The sequence below is a fragment of the Macaca mulatta genome, chromosome 5 (assembly GCF_049350105.2).
Source record: "Macaca mulatta isolate MMU2019108-1 chromosome 5, T2T-MMU8v2.0, whole genome shotgun sequence".
NCBI classification, from domain to species: Eukaryota; Metazoa; Chordata; class Mammalia; order Primates; family Cercopithecidae; genus Macaca; species Macaca mulatta.
In genome coordinates, this window is record NC_133410.1 from 41,849,120 (window position 1) to 41,862,656 (window position 13,537).

General features: G+C 35.2%; 1 protein-coding gene across 10 annotated transcripts in view; it reads right to left on the minus strand.

The window, feature by feature from the left end:
* ATP8A1 (ATPase phospholipid transporting 8A1) overlaps positions 1-13,537 on the minus strand; it is a 266,396-nt gene that overhangs the window by 167,171 nt on the left and 85,688 nt on the right. For 5 of the 10 annotated variants that reach the window (XM_078001748.1, XM_015138169.3, XM_015138168.3 and 2 more), the window contains 4 exons: positions 13,026-13,153; positions 10,695-10,772; positions 9,682-9,770; positions 4,218-4,262 (listed from right to left, as the gene is read on the minus strand). In XM_078001748.1, coding sequence (XP_077857874.1) covers positions 4,218-4,262; positions 9,682-9,770; positions 10,695-10,772; positions 13,026-13,153 — 340 coding nt within the window. 10 annotated transcript variants of the gene reach the window in all.

Sequence of the window (13,537 nt, forward strand, 5' to 3'; positions counted from 1 at the left end):
AATTTCACCATCTTTAAAATGTCCATGTCAAATATGTTATGAGGATTAAGTGAGAGCACCAGAACTAACACTCAGTGTGGGCTTACTATGTGCAGACACTATCCAAAGCACTATACAAACAGAGCTCATCTAATCTTCAAAACCTCCTGATGATGCAACTATTATAATCTACGTTCTTCCAGATGAGGACATGCAGGCAGAGAGTTAAGTAACTTGCTCAACAGCATCAGAAGAATGAAAATCTAAACTTGGTTGCTTAGTATCCAAAGCCCACATCTTTGATCACTCCACATAACCCTGGACACAGCGGTAGCTCAGGAACATTAGTTCTTTCATTTTTGAAAATGAAACATTTGAAAAGAAACATTAGTTCTTTCATTTTTGCAGGCCTACAGGTAATTAATTATTTTATAGATGGAGAATCCAAGTATATATTTAAAATAAAGCTTGAGGCTGGGCATGGTGGCTGACACCTGTAATCCCCGCACTTTGGGAGGCTGAGGTGGGTGAATCACCTGGGGTCAGGAGTTTAAGACTAGCCTGGCGACATAGTAAAACCCCATCTCTGCTAAAAATACAAAAAATTAGCCAGGTGTGGTGGTGCGTGCCTGTAGTCCCAGCTACTCAGGAGGCTGAGGCAGGAGAATCACTTTAATCCGGGAGGTGGAGGTTGCAGTGAGTCGAGATTGCGCCACTACACTCCAGCCTGGGTGACAGAATGAAACTCCATCTCAACAAATAAACAAACAACTCACTTTACTGTAATGGTAGTGAAAGCCTTTCCTATTGTTATGTTTTAAAATCATTACTATCTAAGATTATATGTAATTATAAGTGGAAATGTATAAGCAACTTATGACAAAGCTGACACTTCTTATTTGGAGTTACCTAGTTTAGAATATCGAATTTTCCAAAAGGGTGTTTTACAAAAAGAACTTACTAAACTAGATAAAATGACATCCTCTCTTTCCAGCACCAATAAAAGTTATGAAACAACCTTTATCGAAAGTAGAATATTTTGAATGACCTGAGTGAACAAATACCAATTTTTAACATTTCCTTCCAATATTAAGAAAAATATGGAGAAGGCAATTTCTTGTTAGGAGTAACTGAGTTATTTTAGAGGATATGTATATCACTTCTACACTAATGAACAATATTTAAAATTAACAGAATTATGTTAATGTTACAGAAAAGCAGATATAGTCAAAATTTTAACTACTTCTCAAAGGATTAAATAAGAGGGAATATATACAATATTAAACTTGAATTATCCACTAATAGTAAGATGCTTTGGTACATTTAAAAATGTTAAAAATTATGAATGAACTCCCATTCACAATCGCTTCAAAGAGAATAAAATACCGAGGAATCCAACTTACAAGGGATGTAAAGGACCTCTTCAAGGAGAACTACAAACCACTGCTCAGTGAAATAAAAGAGGACACAAACAAATGGAAGAACATACCATGCTCATGGATAGGAAGAACAATATTGTGAAAATGGCCATACTGCCCAAGGTAATTTATAGATTCAATGCCATTCCCACCAAGCTACCAATGACTTTCTTCACAGAATTGGAAAAAACTGCTTTAAAGTTCATATGGAACCAAAAAAGAGCCCGCATTGCCAAGACAATCCTATGTCAAAAGAACAAAGTTGGAGGCATCACGCTACCTGACTTCAAACTATACTACAAGGCTACAGTAACAAAAACAGCATGGTACTGATACCAAAACAGAGATACAGACCAATGGTACAGAACAGAGTCCTCAGAAATAATACCACACAACTACAGCCATCTGATCTTTGACAAACCTGACAAAAACAAGAAATGGGGAAAGGATTCCCTATTTAATAAATGGTGCTGGGAAAATTGATTACCCATAAGTAGAAAGCTGAAACTGGATCCTTTCCTTACTCCTTATACAAAAATTAATTCAAGATGGATTAGAGACTTAAATGTTAGACCTAAAACTATAAAAATCCTAGAAGAAAACCTAGGTAATACCATTCAGGACATAGGCATGGGCAAGGACTTCATGTCTAAAACACCAAAAGCAATGGCAACAAAAGCCAAAATTGACAAATGGGATCTAATTAAACTAAAGAGTTTCTGCACAGCAAAAGAAACTACCATCAGAATGAACAGGCAACCTACAGAATGGGAGAACATTTTTTGCAATCTACTCTGACAAAGGGCTAATATCCAGAACCTACAAAGAACTCAAAGAAATTTACAAGAGAAAAACAACCCCATCAAAAAGTGGGCAAAGGATATGAACAGACATTTCTCAAAAGAAGACATTCATACAGCCAACAGACACATGAAAAAATGCTCATCATCACTGGCCATCAGAGAAATGCAAACCAAAACCACAATGAGATACCATCTCACACCAGCTAGAATGGCAATCATTAAAAAGTCAGGAAACAAAGGTGCTGGAGAGGATGTGGAGAAATAGGAACACTTTTACACTGTTGGTAGGACTGTAAACTAGTTCAACCATTGTGGAAAACAGTATGGCGATTCCTCAAGGATCTAGAACTAGAAATACCATATGACCCAGCCATCCCATTACTGGGTATATACCCAAAGGATTATAAATCATGCTGCTATTAAGACACATGAACATGTATGTTTACTGCAGCACTATTCACAATAGCAAAGACTTGGAATCAACCAAAATGTCCATCAGTGACAGACTGGATTAAGAAAATGTGGCACATATACACCATGGAATACTATACAGCCATAAAAAAGGATGAGTTCATGACCTTTGCAGGGACATGGATGCAGCTGGAAATCATTATTCTTAGCAAACTATTGCAAGAACAGAAAACCAAACACCGCATGTTCTCACTCATAGGTGGGAACTGAACAATGAGATCACTTGGACATGGGAAGCAAAACATCACACACCGGGGCCCATTGTGGGGTGGGGGGAGGGGGGAGGGTTGGCATTGGGAGTTATACCTGATGTAAATGACGAGTTGATGGGTGCTGACGAGTTGATGGGTGCAGCACACCAACATGGCACATGTATACATATGTAACAAACCTGCACGTTGTGCACATACACCCTAGAACTTAAAGTATAATAATAAAAAAAAGTTTTAAAAAATGTTAAAAATTACTTGTATGTAGGTGTCAAAATGTATGACACTCCAAGCAATGGGCGTGTGGTGTCTCATCAGTTGTCACAAGAACCAAACAGCTGCCTGTCATTAACCCTAGGTGTTGTGAGATTTACTGAAAATTTTTACAAAATCTTCACTTCAGTGAAATAAATTCCCTGTTGAAAAATATTTAAATGATGTTATTCGACTTCAAAGTATATTGAAAATATGGCTTCATCATCAAATACATGAGTAATATGAAAAATAAAAATGTAATGACCTATAAATTCTCAATGTTTCTAAAGTTACCAACATTAAAAAAAACTATTTCCTGAAATTTCATTTGCCCACCAACTCATCATGAATTATAGAAATATCAAAATAAATTTGGACTCTCCAAGATGAAAACATACATTCACAAAGGGGAGGAATTTTAAGGTTAAAACCAACAAAAAACTCATAAAGTAGTGAAGTTAAACCTATAACACGCTGTTTTTAATGATGCCAAAATTAAATATATTAAAGTGCTTGGTAGCATAGTTTTCTAACATTCGGTGCAGATTTTTAAAATGTTCACTTTATAGCCTGCATACAGACTTATTAGAATAATCGTAAGAAACATAGAAGGAAATTTCTACTGCTTGGGCATGTTTCAGTAGCGTCTTTTAGTAGCTCTGTAAAGTACGTAAGTAGTGGCAGAAGGTGGCAGTACTGAGCTAGAAAAACCTCAGAGGGCTTCAGGAGCTGTAGCTGAAACCTGAGGTAGTCCAAAGCCCACACTCTCGAATTGATCATTAGACTTTATTATAGATAAATAATGTAAAACTCTGGCAAACCTAATCTATAAACTACATGTTTCTAAAATAACTAAAGTTTCTCCATCAAAAATCAGGAATATTCAATAGATTTCAAGAAATATCTACTTTACAGCATTGTTATCCTACCAGCTCAGCAATATACTATATATACACACACACACACACATACATACATATATATATATATATAAATAAAAGATAGTGAAATGTGTCTTACAAAACAATAAAATGCAAACCTTTTAAAGGGATCAATGAGGCGGAAAGTTCCATAGAACTTACCATTCATCAGGAGAGCAGCCATAATCCTCAGGTTCAGGGACATGGCTTCAGAAAGCAAGAAGAGAGGCAGAAAGAGAGGAAAAATAATCACAGAAAGGCTGGAAACATAAAACCACGAAGAAGGGAAGTGGGAAGTATAAAAAGATGGATCATTGAAAAGTTAACAAAATGAACTTTTAGTTGAATCTGAAAGAATGGCAGTTAGTACAGTAAATAAAACATAATGATTCATGGTAGCTAAGCAGGTTTACAAAGTTAACCTGTAACTGTACAGCCAATTTGCCAATTTGCCTCTTCACTACAACATTTACTTATTTTATCTACAAAACTCACAATTCAGTAGGAATTATTTGAACTTAGCAGTTTAAATACATGCTAAAGCCAATGAAAAATTAATCATGTGTTATATAATCAGAATAAAATGTTTTAAGGTAACAAACATGCTAATATCTTGAAACAAACTATCACACTAATAAAATTTGTTAAATACATTTTGGAAGTAACTTTGGCTACCATGAGATGATGGTTACTTCAAAAGGCACATTAAAGTAAAAGTTACCTGCATTTCTATAATTAAATGGAACCTTAGTTTAAGAGATTAAATGATATTCAAAAATTTTCACTTAAACTATAATTCACTCATTAAAACACTCTATCTCAAACAGAAAACATATTCATCAGTATCTTCTTTAATTTCATCAATTCGCTCATCTGAACACTAGGAAAGTCTGATAGATGTATTTCATTTCAGCCAGTCATGTATTCAACTGGAAGGGGCCCATAATACATGACAGATCAGATTTTCTTATTTTCCGTTTCTTTCATAATATAATCATTCGATACTTTTCCTGTAAATTTACTAGACATAGAGTTTTAAAATGCAGAGTTCAGTACAAATGAAAAGTCACTGTTATTTTTGACAAATATACAATAAACTTTGTTAAGAACTCATGGGATCCTTTCACTCCCTAAAAGTTCAACCTTTCAACAACCCAGCCAAGGCAGGGACTTCATCATTCCAAGACACCTCTTCCACTACCAAAACATTAATTTGCTTCCAGTGCAGTATCCACTATATCACTCCAATCACAATGGAGGTGGTCCCTTTTAACTCACTATTCTCTCTCCTACCAAAGGGCTTTTGTGACTGTTAACGAAGAAGGGCTAATCAAGCCCTTTGCAGGCTGGACTCCAAGAAAAGGAGTTGGCATGCTGCAAAGCTCTGTGGAAACTGGCTGCAACTCCATGTTTAAAGCAATCACTTCTGATCAACCTCAAGGCTTGGACCCTAGCCCATGGACTGTGCCAGGGAAGGGCCTGGTACTACCCAAGCAACACTGAGCATGGTCCTGCCAAGCTGCACTAGCCCCGATCTCATACTAGGACACGGGATAAAATTTCCCAAGTCATGCAGCTTAAAAGTTCCAGAGCTCAAGTGTCAGAGACCCTCTCCCCAACTCTGGCTCAGCCCTGGAAGAATTCTGAGCACTACCTAGAGCCCAGTCAGCAGTAGGTGCCCCGCACACCTGCCACTGATCCTATATGCAAGTTTCCCTCTGACTGCCGCTCCAGAAGCTCTGGTGTCTACGTGGTATCTGGCTTTTTGCCTTTGCATGTGCCTGTGCTGTAGTATCTACCTGGTAAGTTCCTCAATCAAATTCATTCTTAGATCTCAACTCCAGAATCACTTTCTTAGGCATACTTCCCTGCCTTCCCTGTTTAGATCAAACCACCCATCATAGCCTCACATAGACCTCTATACTGTGTTAGGACTTTATATTTGTCTATATGATTACTTAATTAGCATCCACTAACTACCAAATAGACTATACACTTTAGGCAGGAGGAAATCATGTGAACTTTTACCTATTTTGCCTCCATTATCTGTCAAAGTGTCACATGCATCAACACTTCACATATGCAGTAAATAAATGAATGGGGTTGACTGGCATTCATCACAAGTCATGGTGAGCAGTAAGATAAACATGGTTGTAACAAGATCTTGGGGGTATTATAATTGTGAAATTTCCGTGGTGAATCTCTTCTCGGGGTTAAAGTAGCAGCCAATCCTTTCGGCAAATATATAGCTAAACCAAATACTGTCAAGTAAAGTTATTCACATAGTATATTCATATATAAAGATTGCTAAAACTTATTTTTCATTTAAAGGGAAAATGCAAATGATGTTAATATGAATTAAATGCTTTGTCCACACACAAAGCATTATTTAGCTTGCTTAACAGAGTTTCTTTTTATAGACTGTACGTTGTTAAGCCTCATCCAACTTATTCTAAAAGTAAGGTCTAAATTTTTTTTACAAAGATGGCACTTAGGGCTGCATCCCAGAATCTTTACTCTATTGAGATTTGTAGCCACTGAACAGAGAAACTGCTTACCTATTCCGGGTATTCAAGTAGTTATTATAAAACTGACTTATTCCCTACAGGAAGCAATTAGTTGAAATGATATTTTAATAACTAATATTTACAGTAAAATATCTAGTTTGTCATAAATTAAATTTACAAATGATGTCACAATTACTTACATTTTGCTGTAATTGTCCCATAAAAAGATCTAATGAAATAATCTAATAATTTTAAGCACACAGTGCATTCCTAACTAAAAGTTGATTTCTACAAGATAATCATCATCGGCAACGACGTACAAATCTTTTTTATTTTGCCCATCATGAATCCAATTGGGGGCAAAGGTTCAGGGAAATGAAAGAAAATTTATTAAAATTAAATTCTGATGTACTGTTTTAAGTGTTAATTATAATTTTCTTACAAATGTATAGAATACACAGAACTAGCTAGGAATTATACTATCAGGAAACTTCAAGCCTTATTTTTCTAATTGATAAGACACAACAGAACTCACTTGAACTCTATCTGGGGTGAAACTGAGCTGCACCTGATGTTTTGGCAACATTGAGGCAAAATCAGCTCTGCACTTGTAACTCCAAATGCTTTTGTCAGGATATGAAATTTTGTGTTACTCTCTGGTTTTGCCACCTTCCTGGGGGGATTAACAACTTGGTTTCTTCCACTGGGATTAGAAGTTCTCATACATAATAGTTCCCACATCAAGCAATTGTTAAATGCTGCTCTGGGGAAAATGGGATAGCAAAACCAGGTGATTTCCCCCGTCTAGATTCCCATAAGCCAAGAGTGCCCAGAGGAAATCCACACGGAAAAGTGCTTGACAGTAATTTCTCTCACCCCTTCATATCTAACCATGGAGACTGGCTGTAATTAAGTAACAGTGTTATGTTCCCTGCTGTAAACATGTGGTCAAGTCAGAAGTCATGGTTTCTCCAAAATCTTCAGACATCAACAACTCTCTACGATGCTAACAATCCAATAACCCACCAGGATGTGTTTGGGAAGGGACACTGATAAAAACTCAAGGTTAAGGATGCCTAAAAGCACATACACAAACATGATCACTGGCAGCAGTTTAACTAGCTTTACTCTACATGGCTTCTGGTATTCTTGAAAATATGATACCATAACCAAAGAGGAAACAGATTTCGGCTTATGCAGTTAAAATTTGCAAACAGAAACTTTTGTTTTTTATTTCTAAATATTATGTTAGATTTCATATCTGGAAAAGGAGCTTATAAATGGTTTGGTCTCACTATCCACATCTTAAAGAGTAGGAAATGTCTGAAAATAAATTTTCCAGGATTACATGGTCAATTCTAGACAAAGCCAGAACTCATGGCTTATGACTGCATCTCAGTATTAAGAAATATTTCCTCAAGAGGTAATTCACTTCACTGGCAATTTAATCTGAATGACAATACTAAGCTCAGATCCATCCTACACTATAACAGTTGTTAATGATGACATCATTGAAACAGACACAGAAGAGCACTGCTCTTTAGAACTACTGCCTAGGAGCGTTTAAGTACCTCTTCCAAGAATAAGAGAAAACCTGATAAAATGCAGAAGAAAAGAGAGGCTAGATCTGATTTTAGCTTTCTGTTCTGATAATTTCACAATCAATGATTACTAATTCGATGAACCTGCTTACTGAATTAAAAATCATACAAAGTAAAAAAACAATGCCAATTATTCAACAGGTCACTGTGGAAATACTAGTTATAAATGAATACATAATTTGTGTAAAAAAAATCACCATAAATCTGACAATGTGACAAACTCTGGAATTGCAATAGACTTTCATGTTCTCTACTGGGATGACTGTGGGTTGAACATATAAGCACAAGATGTCAAAAAGTGTGGCTGCAACTCTCCTGCTCCAGCAGCAATTTGTTGGGGGGAGGGTGGAAGAGCCAGGTGAGCCTCTTTAATCTAAGGAAATGAGGACATCTTCAGATAAAGATGAAAAACAGCACCCAGCCCAGTAAACAGTAAGCATGCTTCTTAAATCAACAGCCTGTCTTTACAGTGTGAAAAAGCCACTCAATCAACTGTCTTTTTAACCTCATTTATACATATGGTTTAGTCATTTTTAGTCAAGCTCTCATAACCCAAAGAACAAGGATGTCTAGGAACAACCACACACTTTTGGGATTTTTCATGAAATAGTTACTTATTTATAATTTTAACTAAGGCATTTTCAAAATGTAACACTCTTTGTCACTGGCTGACTGCTCAGAGTGAGTGGGGAAGAGTGGGTGCAAGCCAGAAAACCAAGAAGTGTCCATGCTTGTATGAGTAGGAGATTGATATTTACTAGTCTCACTTGTAGGTAGATGAGGATAATTGGCAAGTTTGACAACAGGCCAATGTCAACCCACCAGGAGAGTGTTCACCTTTTGATGTCTTTTCTAGGAAATGTAGAAACTAATTTTCTCACATTACGCTATAAAATATTTTAAAGAGAAGGCTATGGAACAGCTTGTAAGCATATCTGGAAATAAGAAATGCATTAAACGGGTGCTCAACAAGCATATTCTAAAGAACATTAACAGCCTGATAAAAGTTTCTGATTATATTAATTATCCTCCAGATTCAAGAGTTTCACGTCTCTACCTCCTTTCCATCATCAGAATTCTAGATTCCTCTATGACTGCAAAAAGGAGAGATGATAGAAGAAAAAAAAAATATCAAAAAGGGTAACTGTCACTATTTTAACTTGAAAACTGCCCAAGGCCTGATTATCTGTCCTTACCAGATCCAAGCTATACTCTGATTTATAGTAGTGTAAAGGGAAATACGTTTGTTCCTTATTACCAGGGCAAGAGAGAGACTTTCAGCAACACTAAACACTGAAGATACCATTGGGCAGAGCACCCGCCTCATGTCATCCCAAATGAAAACAATGCCAAACTACAAATGCGAAATATACATGTGTCCTAAAATTACAACAGCTGCTTTTTAGACTAAAAAAAAGAAAAACCCACACCCTCCCCTAATAAGAACTCCCAAAGGTACCAAACTGTTAGCACTAATTAAACATGTATTTCATATCCTAATTAAAGGGAAAAACTCACCCATAAGCAACTCCCGCTATGGTGCACTTCTTAAACTGCATTACATTGCATGTTAGAGTACCAGTTTTGTCAGAAAATATGTATTTAACCTAAAAAAGTTTAAAATTTCTCATTAATATTTCAAAATATGCCAGTCTTTTATAGAGAAAAAAAATTCTCATGCTTTTTATTAACATTGCAGGGGCACAATGAATATTACTAAGGGATTACTTTCTGCACATTCATCAAGGAATATATTCAGCTTTTTAAAAAGTATTTTACAAATGAATCTTTTCACATATGAATACTAAACAGTATCACCATACTAGACAACTAAATTATATAAACATATGCCTCAGTATGGTCTGAATTTCCACTAGAAAGTGCCACTACCACCACTTAACATTTATAGAGCACTGAAACATCTATCAGCATTTCTCAATGCAACAGTCAACTGTAGAATTTATAATAGCTTGCACAACTAACTTCATGCAACATCTGAATTGGTAAGCAATAATAATAATTCTGGACTATATGCGCTTTGTAAAGTGTAAGTTGGAATATGGCAATGATACAAAAAAAGAAAACCTTTTTTAGCTAGAATATGTAAATGGATTACAAATATACACATATGTGAATAAAGTAGGAATTATAAATCTAACATTCCTATTGACTAGACTCACATAGCTTCCTTGATGAACTTTTCCTCCCTTCCTGCTTGAAAGGCATGAAAAATTCTAAAACGTTTATAACTTGAAAAGAGCCAATCTGTTGCATACTAGCTAGACTATATACCGAGGGACATCTCTAAGCTCTTGGAGTGCTTTACCTTGAGAGCAAAATCTGCTTTAGACAGTGTTTTTAAAAACTGATTTACTCAAAATGAGAATTGTTCATCAGGTTCTAACAAATGTATTATTCGAATAGTGGAAAATTAAAAGCTGTCCATTCATCTGAAGTTATCATATATGGCAGATACCACACCAAATCTGACTTTTTAATTCAACACATAATCAACAATAAATTGAGTTTACCTGGCCAAGTTCCTCATTCAGATTAGATGTTCGAGCCATGGCAGCAGTGTCTGTGGGTTCATAGTGCATGTCAAGATCCTTTAAAAAAAATTAAGTAAATCCTTGAATACAACTGGTAATAAGGAATTGGGTGAAATTTTAAAAGAAAACAATTGGTATATTCATACTTCAATAAGTCACTGTTTGATGAACTATATGTAAGCACTAATTTCTTGTCATCCCTATACCATTTAATTCAATTTTTCTGAAAAGTATTCAATATAGACTATCATATTCCACAGTAAGGGCAGAACAGTATGGTACTTAGAGCCTGTCTATGAATCATGCAATCTAGGTTTACTATCATTCCACCATTTTCTATATAAATGAACTAAAGACACCACACAAAGTGCTTCCTACTGTGTCTGACACAAGGCAAGTATTTAGTAATGTGAGCTAGAACTCAGCAACTAAACACTGCTCAAATAATTAGGTCTTCAAACCCCTGGAAAAGGTACCCAAGAGATTCTGTCTGGTTGTGCTTTCTGGGTCAAGAAGGAAAAACAAAATGCACTTCTCAAAACATAAAAATGTATAGTTTTTGTACTTATTTGTACTTGCCTTTTGCCCAGTAATCATGAGACTTGACTATATTATCCTACAAAATAAATATCTTCTATAGTAGGCTATTTTATTAACAAGTCAGGGCTGTAGTTCACAAATTTTCACATCAAATGAAAAGGCCAAAATTCAAAGCCTGTCTCTCCCATCTCTGTATTCTGAACGGATGAACATCACTTCCGAAATAGGCTATTGAGTTTTATGTGCCATGTTTTAAGAGAGATATTAACCAACCGGGCCTTCGTTCAGAAGAGAAAGTGATCAGAATAGAGATTAATCTGGAAGTCATATGAACTGAAGGACAACAGAAGATGACGGGGAATGTTTAATTAGAAAGGAAAAGATAGGATAAACTGGCATGATAGCTGAGTTCAGATATTTTGCAAGACTATCATTCAGAAACAAGATTAAGCACTTTCATAATAGACCCACTGGGAAGAACCAGAATCAAAGGAAGACAGTTATAATCTCATTTTCACACAAGAAAGTTGCCTTGTAAAAGAAGGCTGGAAAGTCAGCATTCTGTCAGATGTTATAAAATCTCTGTATATTAGAAAGGTGGTTGAAAGCATAAGCCTGCTGGGTTAATCCAACACTAAAATTAAATAATTGTTTGAAAAATATTATTTTTGAAAATGGAAACAATAAAGTGATTACCTAGCTTACTTATGTGATCCTCACAATGAGTTACCCTATTATTGCTATAAGAAACTTCAGTAAGTCTTACTTATATTTGTACATATCCCATTATATAATTTTTCAGCCATCTATCTCCTGCATGAAGAGAGCTACACCTGCAGCTCATTTTAGATTTCTAAATTACACTGACTTCTTGCCAATGATTTAAGAGATTGACAGTTTAGGTAGAACATTCACTACAAGAAGATACTAAGCAGTTAAAATAGTTATCAGTTATATTTTTAAAAATTCTAATATTGTTTATATTGAAAGGCTTTGCAATGATTGAAAAAGGAACATCAAAAATAACACAAAGTTTCTCAAAATAAAAGAAAAATTAAATTTTCTGGCAGTTTAGGCCCACAGATTTAATTTATATAAATGCATTAATTTTAACTTTGATAAAACTGTAAGACCACATTTAAAAATATTTAGAAAATAGATGTCCAATATTTTTCCAATATTTAACAATATCCAAGAAGAAAATTATCAATAAAAATTTGAGTGAAGCTAAAATTGTTTACAGTGTGGAAAATAACATGGTATAACATAATAATCTGGTTGATATCAGTAACAATTACAGTATTATTTGTATAGTGCTTGATTATTTATGAAGCTCTTTGCTATGTCAAGAGATTCCTTAGTCCATAAAACCACTGTGAGATGTAGGTAAGGCATATTACCCCTATGTCTGTGTTCAAGAAAATAAGTTTCAAAAGAAGTGACTTGAGAAAGTTGATACACCTAGTAAATTATAATACTAGAATCACAATTCACATATTTAACTCCAAACTCATCGTTCTCCATCTCCCATGACCACTATGTATTCTAAAATAGGTTTCCTGAACTAGAGATCTATTTTCCCCACAATGTCTGGTCTGTAAACTTGCGTGATTCTGAGATGAGGAACTTTGCAACAAATTAGGTTCAAAAATCTGATGCTGTAGTCAAGAAACGGTAGATATAATTAAAACCTTTTTTCTCCTGAGATATCAAAACATCCTAAGGACAAAATTATTTTGTAGGGTGATGACAATCATAATTCATATTTACCCAATTTATGAAGTATGCTTGGGTAAATTTCACAACTTCTAGTGTAACCAACAAGCTGATAGGAATCAGATTGTTGAAAAGGATGATGAAGGTCAAGAAATTCAGTCCAAAATTATTAGCGCCACCATCTGTTGGGAGAGGCAGGAAGAATGTCATTTACAGTTTTATATTTTATTTGCACTGACCCCAAATTAGCATAATACAAGTTTTCCATATTACGTAGCTTATTTGATAATTTGGGAGGAACACTTTGCTGATAATCTATCCTAATTCTCAAGTACATCCTTCAAGACAGAATTGCATTATTTGTGTTCAATATATTGTTAATCCAGGTAAGAGCGGTATAAAAGTACTAAGACAGTGAAAGGACTGTCAAATATTGCAAATCCTCTTCCAAACACAAAGTTTAGAGATATTAGAGAGAGGACTGAGGGTTTATAAATATAAAATCTCCATTGGGTAGAGTAACTTTTATATAAATTCTTAAAAGTATTTCCAACTTAAGGCATGCT